General features: G+C 42.0%; 4 protein-coding genes across 5 annotated transcripts in view; 3 read left to right on the forward strand and 1 right to left on the reverse strand.

Annotated features, from left to right (window-relative positions):
- beat-Ib (beaten path Ib) overlaps positions 1 to 16,430 on the forward strand; it is a 33,884-nt gene that overhangs the window by 11,093 nt on the left and 6,361 nt on the right. The gene's annotated exons all lie outside the window — the stretch shown is intronic.
- On the reverse strand, positions 9,230 to 9,905 carry LOC108125479 (uncharacterized). Its single transcript, XM_017241691.3, has 2 exons — positions 9,748 to 9,905; positions 9,230 to 9,615 (listed from the first exon to the last, which is right to left on the reverse strand). The coding sequence occupies exons 1-2, from the start codon at positions 9,750 to 9,752 to the stop codon at positions 9,336 to 9,338; spliced, it is 285 nt and encodes a 94-aa protein (XP_017097180.2). The 5' UTR covers positions 9,753 to 9,905; the 3' UTR covers positions 9,230 to 9,335.
- LOC138925717 (inactive CLIP domain-containing serine protease A8-like) lies at positions 12,244 to 13,325 on the forward strand. The gene is made up of 2 exons (XM_070276852.1): positions 12,244 to 12,381; positions 12,465 to 13,325. The coding sequence occupies exons 1-2, from the start codon at positions 12,244 to 12,246 to the stop codon at positions 13,323 to 13,325; spliced, it is 999 nt and encodes a 332-aa protein (XP_070132953.1).
- On the forward strand, positions 13,916 to 15,067 carry LOC108125477 (plasminogen-like). Its single transcript, XM_017241689.3, has 2 exons — positions 13,916 to 14,084; positions 14,168 to 15,067. Exons 1-2 carry the CDS (start codon positions 13,947 to 13,949, stop codon positions 15,005 to 15,007), a joined length of 978 nt encoding a protein of 325 aa, XP_017097178.2. The 5' UTR covers positions 13,916 to 13,946; the 3' UTR covers positions 15,008 to 15,067.

The raw sequence follows: 16,430 nt of genomic DNA on the forward strand, positions 1-16,430 counted from the left end.
TAGGCAAATGTGTGTAATATTACGGGTAATGGGTTCAGTTCTCTCTCTTATGGACGCTATCTTCATTTCTGATCCCATTGAATGTCGGTTAAAGGGTGGTAGCTCCCTTTAACACGAAAGGCACTTTACTCTCCTCTTTAATTGCCCGCCGATTTTTGTTTATATTTTGACAAAATTTTCGGCGCCGACACAGGGTAAACATTTCCCCGGTTGACCAAAACATTCAGTTACTGTAGTGTTTGTTTTCCTTTAGGTGCCAGCAAAATTATTAAAAATCGCTTCCCTAAAATATTCCAGAGTGCCGGGTTTATTGACTCTGGGTTGTTTTGACAGCCCCGGCTATTCAGCCCTACTACAGTTTCGCACCCAAGAGTAAATACATCCATAAATATGAGATTTTAAGGGAACATTGAATATCGAAATAAATTTAATTGAAATTGGTCTGGTATAGGAGTACGATTTAAAATCCGCTCAAACTTCCCATGAAAGCCTGTATCTCTGGCACCCTCTGGCATCGTCATGTGCTTGCAAATTAATGAGACATAATTAATAAATTTAAGGAATATTATGCGGCTTCTTACGAATAAATCACTCGTCTCAAAGCGCCGCCTCGAAAATTTAATTACACTTTCATCAGCTAATCAGCCAATTTGCAACAGCCAAAAAAGGCTTTAAGGAGCCACGGCAAGCGGCAAGAGGCCCTCGTAAAATATGCCATAAATCTGCCCCGGAGACGTCACTTATTCCGGGCCGACTTTGCACTTGATGGGACACAGATCCTGCAGACCCCACGGATCCCCTTAACCCCCTGCCACTTGGCATCCAATTATAACTCACGCCAGACGTGATAAATCAATAAAAGTGTCCTTGGCAGGAGCCCCTTGAGGTGTTTACTCGCCTGATGGCTTCCCTTGTCGATGTAAATATGCCAAAAGGGGAAGCATAATGTGACATAAAGTCTGGCTCAAGATTAATCTCCACTTTATGGCAAACTGTCGAGGCTTCCATGCAACGAAGTAGTGACTGTGGGGTTGTGACTGAAACAATTGAGTAGGCTTTTCATTGGTTTCAGATCCTTGAACAAGGTAAACAAGTAATTGTGGCAAGATTTTGTCGGTTTTCAGTTTTAATTCCCTAATTGTTAAGTTTATTAGCTCATAATTCCAGACTCACAATTACTGTAACAGATTTAAGGGTAATGGGTAATGAGGCTATACCATTCTCTAAGGCTTTAAGGTTTTGTTTTTTTGTTTTCACTAAGCTCCATCCATCTCTACTCTTAGTTTAGGTAAGTGATTGCAAAATGAAATTAACTTTTATCCTCTTGTGTGTCGAGACTCGCTTGAGTAAGTACTGGCCATATATCACGAATTTGAGTAGATGACGGCGAGCCAGGGAGAAAACAACTACTAAATAATTGTTAATGTATTACGAATAATTTATGACACTATTTCATAAAAAGCAATAATTTTTCAATATCAAACCAAGCGGCAAACCCGCCCAGTCCAGGGCGGTGGCTCCCAGGGTGTTGCACAGTTGCAGCTGAAGTCTGTTTTCGCTCCCTGGTGGATGCTGCTGCTTTCGTAATAAGCTTGATAAATAATAAAATAGCACGGGGAAGCAGGGCTCAAAAGGGCCAAAAGGGGGTATGGCTAAAAGCGGGAGAGCTACAAAGTGAAATTTATCATTTTTCATGGCTGCAAGCTGCACTTTCTTGAAACGTTTCACTCAGAACAGGAATGGGAGGCCGGGGGCCGGAAACCCCATCCCGGTCACACATTTTCAGACTCCTTAGATGTCAGCATGTTGGTGTTGGTTTTTTCGGCTTGGGTCCGCTGGCAAATGTTTGCGAGAAAAGATTAATTGATTCCACTTGGCTGCACTCAGAGTGTCCTGCTGGCTACCGCCCCAAAAACCGGAAACAGGAATTTGGTCTGGGGGTGAATCGGCAAAAAGTTTCTGAATTGGTTCGGTTTTTGTCTTTCGGTGTGGTTACTATTTGGCTTAAACCAACTTCTATTGAGCATATCGAAATGTTATTTAAGAATTTTCTATTATTTACGGGACGCACTAGATTAAAGCCTAACTGGCTCTAAAAATACCTGTTCTCACAGGATAAAAGCTTTATTATTGTTTTGTTTACAAGTACTAATTTAGTTTGAATTTATAGCGCACTTTGCAATCTCAATCTGAACACCATACTGTGTTTAATTATATTTCCCACTTTGGGAACAGCTTGATTGATGTGTGCATTGCACACACCCACAGATCAGTATGAGTTGTTAATGCTCTACATGATTAAAACTTTATAAATTTTCCCTTTTGCGGGAGCAGCAGTTAGTTACGGCGTGGCGAGGCGAGGCGAGGAAAAATGAAACTTTCCAACTTTTCACGAGTGCCAGTTACTGGGCAACTTTATGTTGAGGTTGAAGGTTTCTTTGCATTGCCGAATGGAGCCGGCAACTTGCGTCTTGGGCCAAACATTTGAGACATGCTGCAAAGTTTAATGTTTGACAGCCACAGCAGCCTGCACCACTCGATTCGGTTCTGTTGCGGTTTCGGTAAGGTCCTGGCTTGTCACCCATTTTGAAGTGACAAATATATTTAATTGCTTGCAAAAGTTGGCTGCGAAAAGTTGGCGATCATTTTGGCTACACTTCGTTTTTGGGAGTTGTGCTTTGGACATGCGAGTTATGTGTCGGTATACGGTGTACATGTGTGGAATAGACGTGTTTATAATTGCTTGTAATTACTTTTTCATTTGCACCCTTAATGAAATTTTCCGCACTTCCTTTTTCGGCATTACGGCTGCCTTAATGTATGGGCATCCCGAGTCCGAGTCCATCTTAAAAATGCAGCTGCCTGCAACATAATTTCTGCTGAATTAACATTTTATGGGCGTCGCGCCGACGGTTGCCCATTGCTAGTTTTCATCTCCACCCAAATGCAAACAGAATACAGTCTCAGAGTAGGGATTAAATTTTAATTTAATTTCCTTTTGATTGTGTGCCAGAGCCAGTGTTTAACTTTGGTCATTATGTGTGTACATTTGTATGATTTTATTTTGTAACAAGTTTCAGAAATGCAAGTTTCTTTTGTTGAATTCGTCCTTAATTTCTTTTAAATCCGATTGATTGTCCAAAGTCGTAATAATGATTATATGGTCATGTTTATTTAAGTTGCCATAGAAAATATAATGACCACCATTCAAATTATCAATATAAGCTCCAAGGCTTTAACGATGAGCCGTGAAAAAAAACCAGGGGCATAAAAATGAAATATTCAACATTTTTTACCGAACAACTAAAAGTTATTCCGTGTCTGAGCTGAACTCGGTTTATGCTTTACTGTAAAACGAGAATTACGACCTGGTGACACATTAACGGGGCCAATCTGAGGGCAAAAAAATACAAAACAAATACATAAATTTCATATTAATGCATTTTTTATGCAAATAATGCCAAATTAACTGCGCTGAACGAACCGAACCGAACTGTAACGTAGGAGACAGTTTGGAGGAAGGAATCGTTGAGAAACCTCTTTATCGAGGGCAATTGAATTGGCGTTTCCGATGGCCCGGACGGGATTCCCTTTGAGGCAGCTGATGGGGGCGTTAAACAAAAGCTTTTCGGGCTGTGAAGTCCTGAAAACGGTACGGATGGGTAGGTGTTCATGGGATTACCAGGCCCTGATGATGCCGCCACAGTAACAGGCCATCACCTTTGCCATTTGCCTGTTTGTCAACACTAATCTGCTGCAGCACAAACACACACTCGTCCCGGAGAGGAAATCGAACTCCTGCTGCGACAACACAATCAATGTAGAAATCGACAAGGACACCCGCTGCCCGTGCCTCGTGCGCTGAGCATTTGAGCCGGAAATCAAAATAAACAACAGCAAATCAGTCAAACAAACAAATAAACAAGAAGCGAGCTCCGGCTAAAAGCAATAGGGCCACAATGTGTTCCACATTCGACTAGCTAGCTCTGAGTGCTTCGATGCCATCGCCCCCCGCAACCACTTCTGGCTCTTTGGAGTCCTTTTCGGCAGGACGAAAGGCAATTTTTGTGCGTCACGAAATCGTATTTTGGGGGCCGGCTTGGCCTGCAATAAACCCTGATCGAAAGCTGACACAATTAGCTGATGCTGTGGGCCACAGAATCAATAAGGCGTAAGTGGGCCAAAAGCACCTGCCCCTCCCCGGTTCCCATATCGGTTAATATTTGAGCAAATATATTAGCAGATTTGTCATGCATAATGCAAGCAGATCGAATGTAAACAGTCAACGGGCCAGTCCCAAACTGTTTGGCCACTCAGTGTACATTCGTTTGGCCCTGAGAGGTCTGGTATAAATAATACAGTATTGACAATAGCAGCTACTCACTGTTTTTACGATTAAACATTAGCTCTGTTTGTGTTTATTTCGAGAAAGCTAATAGAACATAATTCTTATGTTTCAATTTGATCAAAATTAAGTTCTATTTGCACTGGCCTTGATGCAGGCCCAAAACCAATCAAAGATATGGGCTTCAGAACATATTATACTTACTTACTTTGATGTACTTACTGGCAACAGTTTTTTCGTCAAGACATCGAAAGCCAGAAGCTGCATCAAGCTCAAATGTCTTACCTCATTAAGAGTCCTTTTTGTGACTTCTCCTTTAATTTCAATTCCAGCTCCCAACCGCAAATTCATCATCATCTCGGTGTGGTGCAAACACATTACAATTTTATTTTTATTCAATTTTCGCAGAACGATATCAAAAGGGAGTGAAAAACTCAACTCCACTGCCAGTAATACAATTTTCACCTTCCCTTTTCCGCCGCCAAATGCCTTTTGAGGGAAAATTATATTTTTACATAATTTAACAAGTCGAACGAGCTGGCGCGAACAGGGGGGGACAGGAGCTTGGAAAGTCGATGGCAGTGGCGGCGGCGATGGTTTGTCCGTCATTTCGCCGGGTCAGTTTGCCATTTCTTTATGCTTCTGTCGCCGGATGAAGGCCTGGTTAATGTTCCCGATTTTGTCGTTGTTGCGGCAGCCATTGCATTGACCACTAAAAGTACGCCATTAAAGAGCGTAAAACTGTGCCATTTCTTTGCAGCACCCGGCTACTACCCATTCCCGGGGACCACTATGCCGAAGTGCCCCTTGAGTGGCAGCACTTTGAATGGGGTTTACGGCCCCCCAGTTCCATCACACCTTCCTTCGATGCTCGGAGGACCCGAGGTTCCTTTTTTTCCGCCACCACCGCTCATCCATTTAAAGTGTAAATTATGTTGTAAATACGATTTTTTAGCCGGCAAAATGTCTTCATCATCAAGTGGTTTGCTCAAGGGGATGGATTCCTTTTTTCCCAACCTTCCACGGGCGCAAATGGTGTAAAAGTCAGAAAGGTTTGCTAAGTGGAAATTGGTGCTTCAGGAAAGTGTGCGAAAATATTGTTTATATCACGGACTTGAGACTTAAGAGATGGGGCGGGTGTACTTTCCTTTATAGAATCCCGATCAAGCCGAACAAGCTGTAGACCTTCGGTGCAGATATTTGCCCCATATGGGTCTTAATTTAGAAAATGTATGTCTTTAGTTCGAGCCTTTGGGAATCTATTTCAGTTTCCTTCCCATGCAATTCCCAATCATGCCATATTTCCCAACCATATTTGCATTTATACTGATCCAATCGCTTACTGCAAAAGATTATCAATAGTCCCAGGGCAATTGGCGAAATCCATGCGCCCGTATTTAAACTCAAATGCTGCATAATAAGCCAGTTGAACAGCCCGGCCTGAAAGGCAGACATCCACCGGAAATCTGAAACTAAAGCCAAGGGGCAGTCGCATGGCTTTCAGCGGAAAATCATTTTCAGAGATGTCCTGTAAGCGCCTTTGGCACTCTGCCCTCTGGCACAAGGATGAAATGAAAAGAGAGGGGCAACAGAGCTCACAGGGGTAAGGGCATTGATATTGGGGGGGGATGGAAGGCCGTGGGGAGCCCAACCGCTGGCCAGCAGAAGACACTTAAGTCTAATGGTCCTGTCAGCCAAGCCACCGTTTTTTTTTCTGGCCCCAGACTGAGCCACTCGCAGCAGAAGAATTCGCTTCAATTCGAAACGCTACTGCACGCATACAAATTGACAATTTTATTAGCACATAAATTAGTAAAAATAATCAATAAGCAATGTGCCAAAAAGCAGTCGAGAAAAGTTAAGGAAAACAGGAATGTGGGCATAATCGAATTGGGAGTACTCTAGAAATATTCGGAATAAAATGATTGTTTTATTTTACAAGCTAAAGGTACATGCTATTATAACTGATTGGCTTATATCCTTAAAATATATTAAAAAAATTTAATTAATTGGTTATCGAAAATGTCACTCTACTCATCTTAACTATTCGTATACTACTTTAAAACCATTTATCATTATAGTAAGAACTTACTTATAAGAACTTACCTTACTTTAAGCAACATTTGTTAGGGAAGCTTATGCTCTAAATTGGAATTGGTAGATGGCTGAAATAAATTCAATTTATTGGCTTTATTATTGCCGGGATTGGAATGCCTACGAGTACGAATGCCAGACCGAGGGGGATAACAACTTCCAAGCAAGACCAAAGTCATCGCCAAGGACTCTTCCTAAAGTCGATGAATCCAGTTCCGAAATATTGGTCAATTAGTGGTGGGGGGGAAGTATTGGATTTGGACACCAATATAGGCTACTCGGGAAGAGGATTCCTGCTAATTCTGTGCTTTTATTTCGCCTGCCATTTCCCACTTCCTTCCTAATTGCTTAATTCACGAGCACTTTTGCATTACATACTTTTCCGTTCCCTGTGGGCGGCTAAGTGGACTGCAGACTAGGGGGCGTGGCATCTCCGCAGCTAGTCGACTATTTCGCGCCGAAAAAGTTGTGCGACGACGACGATGATGATGACGCTGTTGTTCCACCCCGAGTTGTTTGTTGTTGAACGCTAATTAACTAGATTTTTGAAGGGAAAACCGTTTGCTAATTTGAAAGCGAAATACTTTCCCAGCCCCTCCGGCGTCATTTTCAAATGAAAAGTTATTAAGCATGCTGCAAAAAGGGGCTCCACCGAGGGAGTTTTACATCCAGTTGCACTATTTCATGAAACTTTGACATCAGAGCGGGTAGTCTGACCTGAACTCATCCCATGGATGTATAAACATTATCCCAAATGTCCCAAATATTAAAGCTTGAACACTTGGTATAAATTAGAATCATTTTTTAAAGTAAATCGGAATAAATTTGGCCATTACTTTGCTTAGATATTCTAGACTATATTTTTAAAGACAACTTGGTAATTCTGATTTATGCCTGGTCTCTCAGTGACATAACGCCCCTTCAATTGCATGATAGCCATCCCCAATGGATGCAAATTTTCGCAACTGGCTTACTGCCAAAAAGAATTGTACAGTAGACGGGGCGAGTGGCCCACTTAAGTGGCGGAAATGGAATACAACTAGACGGGAACAGAGCTGGAAGGAAAAGTCACGGGGAGAGCTGGAATCGTGTTCTGAGGGCGGGACGCTATCATGCTTAACTGACATTAGAACGTGATTAGATTTCATTTAAGCATTAAGCACAACTGACAGCCAGCATGACAGCAGGAGGTTGAAAATGATATTTTGAGCTGGCAAATTTATTGACAATTAGCCGGCAAGTGTGATACCGGTGGGCAGAGACAAGAGACTGGGCGTGGGGATGGCGAGCATTAATTATAACGTGCATAATTAACAAATCTGGCATTCGACGGGGCAGCGGCTTTAGCTGGCCGGGACTTTGACTATAACCCCACTGAGTGCACACGCTCACGGGGGAGAGTCCAATAATCGTTTAGTCACAGCCAAGGCCGAACCTAGAAGTCGAAAGTCAGGGGGATGGCTTCCTGAGGGTGGTGGCTTTGGCCGGTCGGGCAGCGCTAATGAAAGCACAGCCGGGAGAAATTGGTTTACGGGCTGTTTACGCAAGTAGAAGTTATTAGTTGAGCTCGGCTCCTCCGCTCCGTCCCTTCTAATTTGCGGTATTAATGACAGCAAGGGGGAGTGGACTCAAATATCCTCATAATTGGCAACGGTTTCTGGAAGCAATGTCATATATATAGTTAATGCAATTACGATAATCACGATAATCAGTGGGTCTCTCAAGAAGAGCCAATCAATGGTACTTTCAATGGTCATCTTATAGTTACAAGCTATTCGTTTTTTTATTAGGACTCTTGTCTTTTTATCCTTTTAAAGCACCACATACTTCTCGAGGAATAGCCCCTAAAAAGCCCCTAAAACTTCCATGACCTGCATCACATCAGTGCCTACCATCATTTCCACCTAGACAGGTGAGGAGCGAAGGGAAAAACACACATAAAGAGGACAACAAAAACGTCAGCTTTGTTGCTACAAAGTTAATCAAATACAAATAGATTAGTTCAAAAGTTCACGTTGTTAGAACGTTTGGATGCCAAAAGTCAAATTGTGTCAACTGCTGGGGCGGCAGGAAAAAAGACATAGGAAAAGGGCGGAAAACATGTCAGAGCTTCTCAGGACAAGTTTGTTGTGATGTGTTGTTGTGCGTGTGTGGGCGGGGCGAGGACGAGGGCGAGGGCGAGGGCGGTTTGTTTCCGACAAGAAAAACAAATTGCCTATTGGGTGTGCAACTGGCAAAAAGAAGCTTATTGAAATGCCTGAAACGAGGTCAAAGGGAGGTCAGTGGAATCGCATTTGAATTGCAAAGTAGAGATATTGAATATCCGAGGTGACAATTTCCGCAGTGCACCTCCTTGCCCGGTTATGCTTCGGCCTCGTCAGGCAGAAAATTAAAATCTTACCCAGAATTGCCAGTGATTATGAGCACAACTCTTAGTCCCCTGGGGCAATAGTCCGTAGTTCTTCAATTACTTTGCATAAATACGACGCCAAGAGGGGGAGAACGACAACCTAATTAGCTCACAGACACGGCTACATTTCATTAGACAAATGGTCTCTGGTGTATAATTTTAATACGCAATTACTGGCATTTCAACGACACTCAATGATGCCTGATAGTAGGAGACACCCACCCACCCATCCAGTAAACCCTCAACCAGCCACCCGCCATCTAATGCCTGGGCAATAAATTTCATTTGAAGGCTTAGGGCCCAGTTACCTTGACTCCTGCTCAATTGGAGAGGCTTTAAATTATTTGACAATTTATGCGAAAATTATGTGCGAATCGGAGTCGAGTTGAGCAGCCTCATCTCCACTGGCAACTCGGAGCAAAAAAACGAGGGATCTCTTTATTGCCAGCCATTAATCAATTTGTTTGGTTGTCATGTCGCCGAATCTTAAATTTCATACCAGATTTCCCGTTCCTCCCTGCAGTCGGTCCGTTCCATTTCCTCGATTTCATAGAAGATTTGCAGGGGGCAGACGAATTTATAGAACTGCCTTAGCACGAAGAGTACCGATTCAAGCATGTTTTCGGGATCCTCGATACGGAAAGAGTGCACGGCCTGCAGAAGGGACACACGCCTAGATACTGGCAGTGGAGCTGTGATAACGAACACGTCTGGTGGAGCGGGCAAAGGGCCGGAGTTCCCAAGTAGAGAAAAGCCTTTCCAAGGGCTGCGAAAAAATTAATATTACCTTATTACCAATTAATACTTTAATACAAGAGGAACACAAACTCAATTTCAAGACTAGTAATTAATAATATTATATCTAAACGCCTTCCAAAGTCCATTTCATTTCACTCACCACATGCTAAGAGTCGTAGTGCTTGTTTAATTGGGTCGAGCGGCTGGTGTTTCTTTTGATACTTGAATTTCATTTTCTGAATTGAATTTCAAAGCCGGGAGATCCTACGCCTGCTCCGCTCTGGTGTTGCCTTTGAAAATCTCTACCCTTTACGTTTCTAATTGGCACCACGAAAGCCACGAAGATACCGGCGCAACGCCTCAATTACACTTTGCGGTTTGTAAAGGCGGCATAGTTTTCAAGCCGACTGATTAATCCTCTAATTTATTAGCTGGGATATCCTTAATCCTTCTGAATATTAATAGAACAAATCTGTCAAAGATAAGACATCCTTGGTGGAGATACAACTAATGGAGGCCTATGAACTACTAAATGTTCTTATAAATAGTACCTTGTTAAAAGGTAGTACTAAATTTTCTTTGTGTTACAATTAACTTTCCCAAAAGTTTTTGACCAAAACTTTAATATTATTGTACGACACATACAAGGTATACTTTTGGGCCGGAATTAAACCCTTTTCGTGGTTATATTGTTCGAAGAAAGGGTTTCAGGGATTCAACAAACACATTTAAAATGCAATCAATCTGGAACGGGCAAGAATTGGGCGTTACGCAAAATGAAAATTAATTGCGGGCGCATTTATTCATTTATTAATTGATTTTCCCCTTGAACCATTTATCCAGTTCCGGGTAATGCATAAATAAAACGGTTAGTGGCATTGTTCGTTATAAGCTCATCTGCTTTTATTGAATATTCCAATTTGGTGAAGACTTGTGTTTAAACAAAGTGGATAAAACGTACATTAACTAAGTGATATTTATTTTCAAATGTACATATATTTAATTTCACAAAGTTTTCAAGGCAATTATTACCTGTCGTTGCTCTTTCATCAAGCATCAAAGGCCTCTGGATAGTTCGAAATACTATTAAATGCTCCCGATCTTGTCAGATCAGGCCAAACTTCAGTCTGTGGGCCGTCACTTCATCATTTGGCCCGCATTCTTCCAACCGCTTACTATAACAATTATTGCCAACCACACGTGGACATGGACATGAACAAGGACATGGACATGGACATGGATACGGGATCTGAGTCCGAGCATGTAATGTGCTCAATTTTTCGCATTTTGCACATCCGTCGGCCGGAACAGAGCCAAGGCAGAAGCTGATTCGAATGGCCACCTGCCAGCCATAATAATATTAAACAATATATATAAATCACTCAGCTGTCTGGAACATACCGGGCAGGAAAAGAAACTGGAGAAGGAAGGTGTTGGGGTTTCATAAAAATTTACCGCCATACTGCTTATTTTAAAAGTCAATATGTTCGGTGCCTGTTATTTTAACACCCATCGTGTCCAGGTGCCACCACTCCGGTCACATCCGCTTGTGAAAAGAACGAGACAGGCGACAGGAGCCGGAAAAGCACCAGTAGCAGTAGCACCACCAGTAGCAGCACCAGTAGCAGGAAAAGCCGGAAGAACAGGAAAAGCAGCAACAGGAGCCAAGTGTCAGTGGCCAACGTCACAGCCCACAACACACAACATAAACATAAAGTGAAAAGTTGAGCGAGGAAGCAGCAAACTGTCGGGAAATAAGCTGGAAGGTCCTCAAAGTCTGCACTCCTTCCCCATATATATAATATATATATATATATAGTATTTTTTGTAAGGGGCAGCCAAAGCAAAGCGTCACATGTTGCCAAGACCGAGAAAAGTGGAGGATGGCTTGTTGTTCATATCCTGGCCTGTCGTCCGTTCATGTGACATGATTATGTGCAAAAAGTGCAACAGGCACCGTGCCCGGGTATCCGATTTACCCATCCAGCAACCAGCACCCCTTCCATCCCAGCTTCCAACCTTCATCTCACCTGACACCGTGTTAAGTAGCCCTCGAGTATTGTGGAAGTTGTTGGAGGGTGCTGGCTGGCAGTGGTGGGTCCTTTGTGGACGACCCTGCTTCTCACTAAACTTACATGTTATCCAACATCGCAACCGGATAAACTAACCCCACCATAACAAGTCAGAAAACTTGGCCAATTTATTTATTAGCTTGTTATTGGAGTCTTTTGTATTTAAGATTTAAATAAATTGACGAACACTATAAGATCTTAAGAGTGTATACACATACGAATGTACCCTCGACTGATTTTTTTTCAATGATTAATATTCGACTCTGTCTTAATAATGTATTTGACCTTCTGAAGACCTCAGATCTGTCAAATTTCGCAAAAAAAAGAACACACTTTCTTTCAAACGTTGTATATACATAATTCTAGCGCTAAAACTAAACATAAGTGTATGCCACATATGTATATTTTTTCAATCATCATTTAATTAATTGTACTATGAGTAATCAATTAAATGAATCAATGTATTCAACAATGGTGCTGATACTGGTGCTGTCTATGAAAAAGCTCTGTGTGTGTATATTCCAAGTTTGGATGACAGTTGCTATTCAGCAGCCAGAAGTAAAAGATCACCAGTCTTGAGAAAAATGAAAAAGTTGTGGATATTGGCATTTTTCGTTTTCATAGCGGCTGAAGAAGACGAATCTGCCGATTATAGCTATCTTGGGACCGAGGGACCCAAAATTGAGCGAGGAAGCGAACCTAAAGTGACCGTCGAACCCAAAGTGAGTTAGAAACAAAACTAAACTAGTGCTCGATTCAGTAAATTAATATTGAATATGAATATGCCTTGCTTTAATACTCCTAGAAAACGTTTAACGATTGGAGTGGATTCCAATGCGGACATCGCGAAAATGATCTTACGAGTTTGAACTTCAGTGCCATATCTGATTTAAAGACATTCAGATTGCACCCTTGGATGGTGGCCATATACTCGAATGAATCGAAAAATTTCATTGCTACAGGGACACTGATCCGATACGATGTGGTTATCACGGCCTTGAAGGGAATCGAAAACGTGCCAGACGATCAGTTGGTAGTGGAGGCAGGCATCATGAATCGAACAGAAACCAAACAACTTTATCGCTTTGCCCGCAGCGTGTCCATCTACTTGTCATTGGCACTGATCCACCTCACCACACCGTTTACAATGCAATTTTCACATGTGCGTCCAATATGCCTGCCTCGGCTTAATGAAGTTTTCACAGAAAGATCCTGCGGAACGGTTGGCTGGTATTTTAACTCCGACAATATAAGGGACAAATCCATTACTGTCAAGAAGGACTTCCTTTGGCAGAGACCCTATGTAGTGATGGGAAACGTGGACTGCCTCACCGAGTTTAACGAGACAATCGATAATAATACGATCTGCTGCAAGGACAAGCTCAACACATTCCTTCCTCTGAATATCGGTGCAGGTTTAGCCTGTAGAACCGATAACTTCGTTTTGGCTGGTGTAAGCCTTTTAAACAGTGACTGGGTCATGGACAACAAACCCACCCTCTTCGTCAACATTCCCGATTATTTGCCGTGGATTGAGTCAGAGCTGCAACCATATTTCGACGCAGCTTCTCATAGCTCTCAAGCACCAGCAAAGGATTCTGCCGAATATCATTCTTCAGCAACCGGCACCCCTTCCATCCCAGCTTCCAACCTTCATCTCACCTGACACCGTGTTAAGTAGCCCTCGAGCATTGTGGAAGTTGTTGGAGGGTGCTGGCTGGCAGTGGTGGGTCCTTTGTGGACGACCCTGCTTCTCACTAAACTTACATGTTATCCACCATCGCAACCGGATAAACTAACCCCACCATAACAAGTCAGAAAACTTGGCCAATTTATTTATTAGCTTGTTATTGGAGTTTTTTGTTTTTAAGATTTAAATAAATTGAAGAACACTATAAGATCTTTAGAGTCTATACACATACAAATGTACACTCGACTGTTTTTTTTTTTATGATTAATATTCGACTCTGTCTTAATAATGTATTTGACCTTCTGAAGACCTCAGATCTGTCAAATTTCGAAAAAAAAGAACACACTTTCTTTCAAACGACGTATATACATAATTCTAGCGCAAAAACTAAACATAAGTGTATGCCACATATGTATATGTTTTCAATCATCATTTAATTAATTGTACTATGAGTAATCAATTAATTTAATCAATGTATTCAACAATGGTGCTGATAATGGTGCTCTCTATGAAAAAGCTCTGTGTGTGTATATTCCAAGTTTGGATGACAGTTGCTATTCAGCAGCCAGAAGTAAAAGATCACCAGTCTTGAGAAAAATGAAAAAGTTGTGGATATTGGCATTTCTCGTTTTCATAGCGGCTGAAGAAGACGAATCTGACGATTATAGCTATCTTGGGACCGAGGGACCCAAAATTGAGCGAGGAAGCGAACCTAAAGTGACCGTCGAACCCAAAGTGAGTTAGAAACAAAACTAAACTAGTGCTCGATTCAGTAAATTAATATTGAATATGAATATGCCTTGCTTTAATACTCCTAGAAAACGTTTAACGATTGGAGTGGATTCCAATGCGGACATCCCGAAAATGATCTTACGAGTTTGAACTTCAGTGCCATATCTGATTTAAAGACATTCAGATTGCACCCTTGGATGGTGGCCATATACTCGAATGAATCGGAAAATTTCATTGCTACAGGGACACTGATCCGATACGATGTGGTTATCACGGCCTTGAAGGGAATCGAAAACGTGCCAGACGATCAGTTGGTAGTGGAGGCAGGCATCATGAATCGAACAGAAACCGAACAAATTTATCGCTTTGCCCGCAGCGTGTCCACCAACTTGTCATTGGCACTGATCCACCTCACCACACCGTTTACAATGGAATTTTTACATGTGCGTCCAATATGCCTGCCTCTGCCCAATGAAGTTTTCACAGAAAGGTACTGCGGAACGGTTGGCTGGTATCTTAACTCCACCAATATAAGGGACAAATCCATTACTGTCGAGAAGGACTTCCTTTGGCAGAGACCCTATGTAGTGATGGGAAACGTGGACTGCCTCACCGAGTTTAACGAGACAATCGATAATAATACGATCTGCTGCAAGGACAAGCTCAACACATTCCTTCCTCTGAATATCGGTGCAGGTCTAGTCTGTAGAACCGATAACTTCGTCTTGGCTGGTGTAAGCCTTTTAAACAGTGACTGGGTCATGGACAACAAACCCACCCTCTTCGTCAACATTCCCGATTATTTGCCGTGGATTGAGTCAGAGCTGCAACCATATTTCGACGCAGCATCTCATAGCTCTCAAGCACCAGCAGAGGATTCTGCCGAATATCAATCTTTCGAAGAATACATAGAGAGTTCTATGTAATCTATGGAAGCTATATTAATATGTATATCTGCACTATATACCTATACTTTGCATTAAAAGCACGCACACTTTAATTCGAGGTATTTCACTGATAGGGAATACAAGTAATTATAAATAATTACCCGAGGGATAGATGGACTACGAACGAGGTTGATTCTTAGAACCAAGAGTAACCGTACGACTTTTCATAAGCTCATTTCGGTTATGACTAACTCGAAAGTCGAAAATGTCGAGTGTGCCGGCACACGTTTATCAGTTGATGTGTGTGGTACAATCACAATGGGAATTCAATTGGGCATTTTTTTGGGGCTAGCTGTATAGAGCGCTTCCATTTTCTGATCGCCTGTTCAATTAGCAAACTATTTAAAATGTTTTAAACTTTTTCACGCGCTGTATCGTTAAATATTTCTAAAGAAAATAAAAACAATTCCCGGCCCGGCTGGCGTTGAGTTGAGAGTAAATGGCGATCTTCAATGTTAGCTGAGAGGTAAACCGAAATCGTACTAAAATGCCCTTTTGTCGGGTCTTCTCCGGCTCTCTTAACGAGATACGGCGTAACGGTGAATGCGTAAGTTTCTAGGAAATACGGTATTATTTTGTACTAATTCCAATAGGCGAGCAGCATTCGAGGGCAGTGTTTCTCTTGGAGACTCTCCGCCATTTGCTGATAAGTGGGAATGTGTACGGTGAACCCATACATGCAGCCCCAACGAACACACAGATACTCGAGTTTGTTTGGCTTTTGTATGTATCTACGTATCTCTGAGGTTAATTTGTTTATAAGCAATCATCGCTGAGCTTTGTATTCATTTGTTTAAACATTAAGTGCACTGAAACACAATATTTCTTTTATTAAACCTTAGAAATCTTTACATATAGCTTGGCTTCTCAAGTGATAATATTATAAAAATGTTATCATATTTTTAATAGTTGTTAATATGTCTTTAGGAAAATTAAACAACAGGTCGTGCCAAGTTTTAAAATGATTTCGTCCAGTGTATTTTACAAATCACTTTTTATCCAAACGAAAAGCAAATGCGGAAGATATACCCACTGCCTCTAGAGCACTGATCTCCTGTGATTTTGGATAAATGGTCAGCTTTGAAGAGCGGCGATTGAAAGCGAAAGTGTTTTATTAAAAGCGAATATTTTACTCTCCACCCTGGGATATTCTATAAGTCAAAGGGGCCCGATCCGCGCAACTGTCGCCAACACAATTCGATTCGTTATATGTCAGATAGATTATCAAGAAATTCCCACTCGTCAACAGCCCCACCAGCGCACCAGTACTGCCACTGCCCTGCCCCACCTCACCCGTCAAACAGAGCATGCCCTGTAACCACTCGAGTGGAGCATGCTAGATGCATCCGACAAACGACTTTCAAACGCTTTCTGTGCGCTTGTTACAAAAAGTTTATAATTT

Source organism: Drosophila bipectinata, chromosome 2L (genome assembly GCF_030179905.1).
Source record: "Drosophila bipectinata strain 14024-0381.07 chromosome 2L, DbipHiC1v2, whole genome shotgun sequence".
In the NCBI taxonomy this organism is placed as follows: Eukaryota; Metazoa; Arthropoda; class Insecta; order Diptera; family Drosophilidae; genus Drosophila; species Drosophila bipectinata.

Bases quoted from the DNA above. Each gene is read 5' to 3' on its own strand.
- LOC108125477 (XM_017241689.3), top strand. From the start codon at position 13,947: ATGAAAAAGTTGTGGATATTGGCATTTCTCGTTTTCATAGCGGCTGAA. The intron at 14,085-14,167 runs GTGAGTTAGAAA...TAATACTCCTAG, and splicing joins AAGTGACCGTCGAACCCAAA to AAAACGTTTAACGATTGGAG.
- LOC138925717 (XM_070276852.1), top strand. From the start codon at position 12,244: ATGAAAAAGTTGTGGATATTGGCATTTTTCGTTTTCATAGCGGCTGAA. The intron at 12,382-12,464 runs GTGAGTTAGAAA...TAATACTCCTAG, and splicing joins AAGTGACCGTCGAACCCAAA to AAAACGTTTAACGATTGGAG.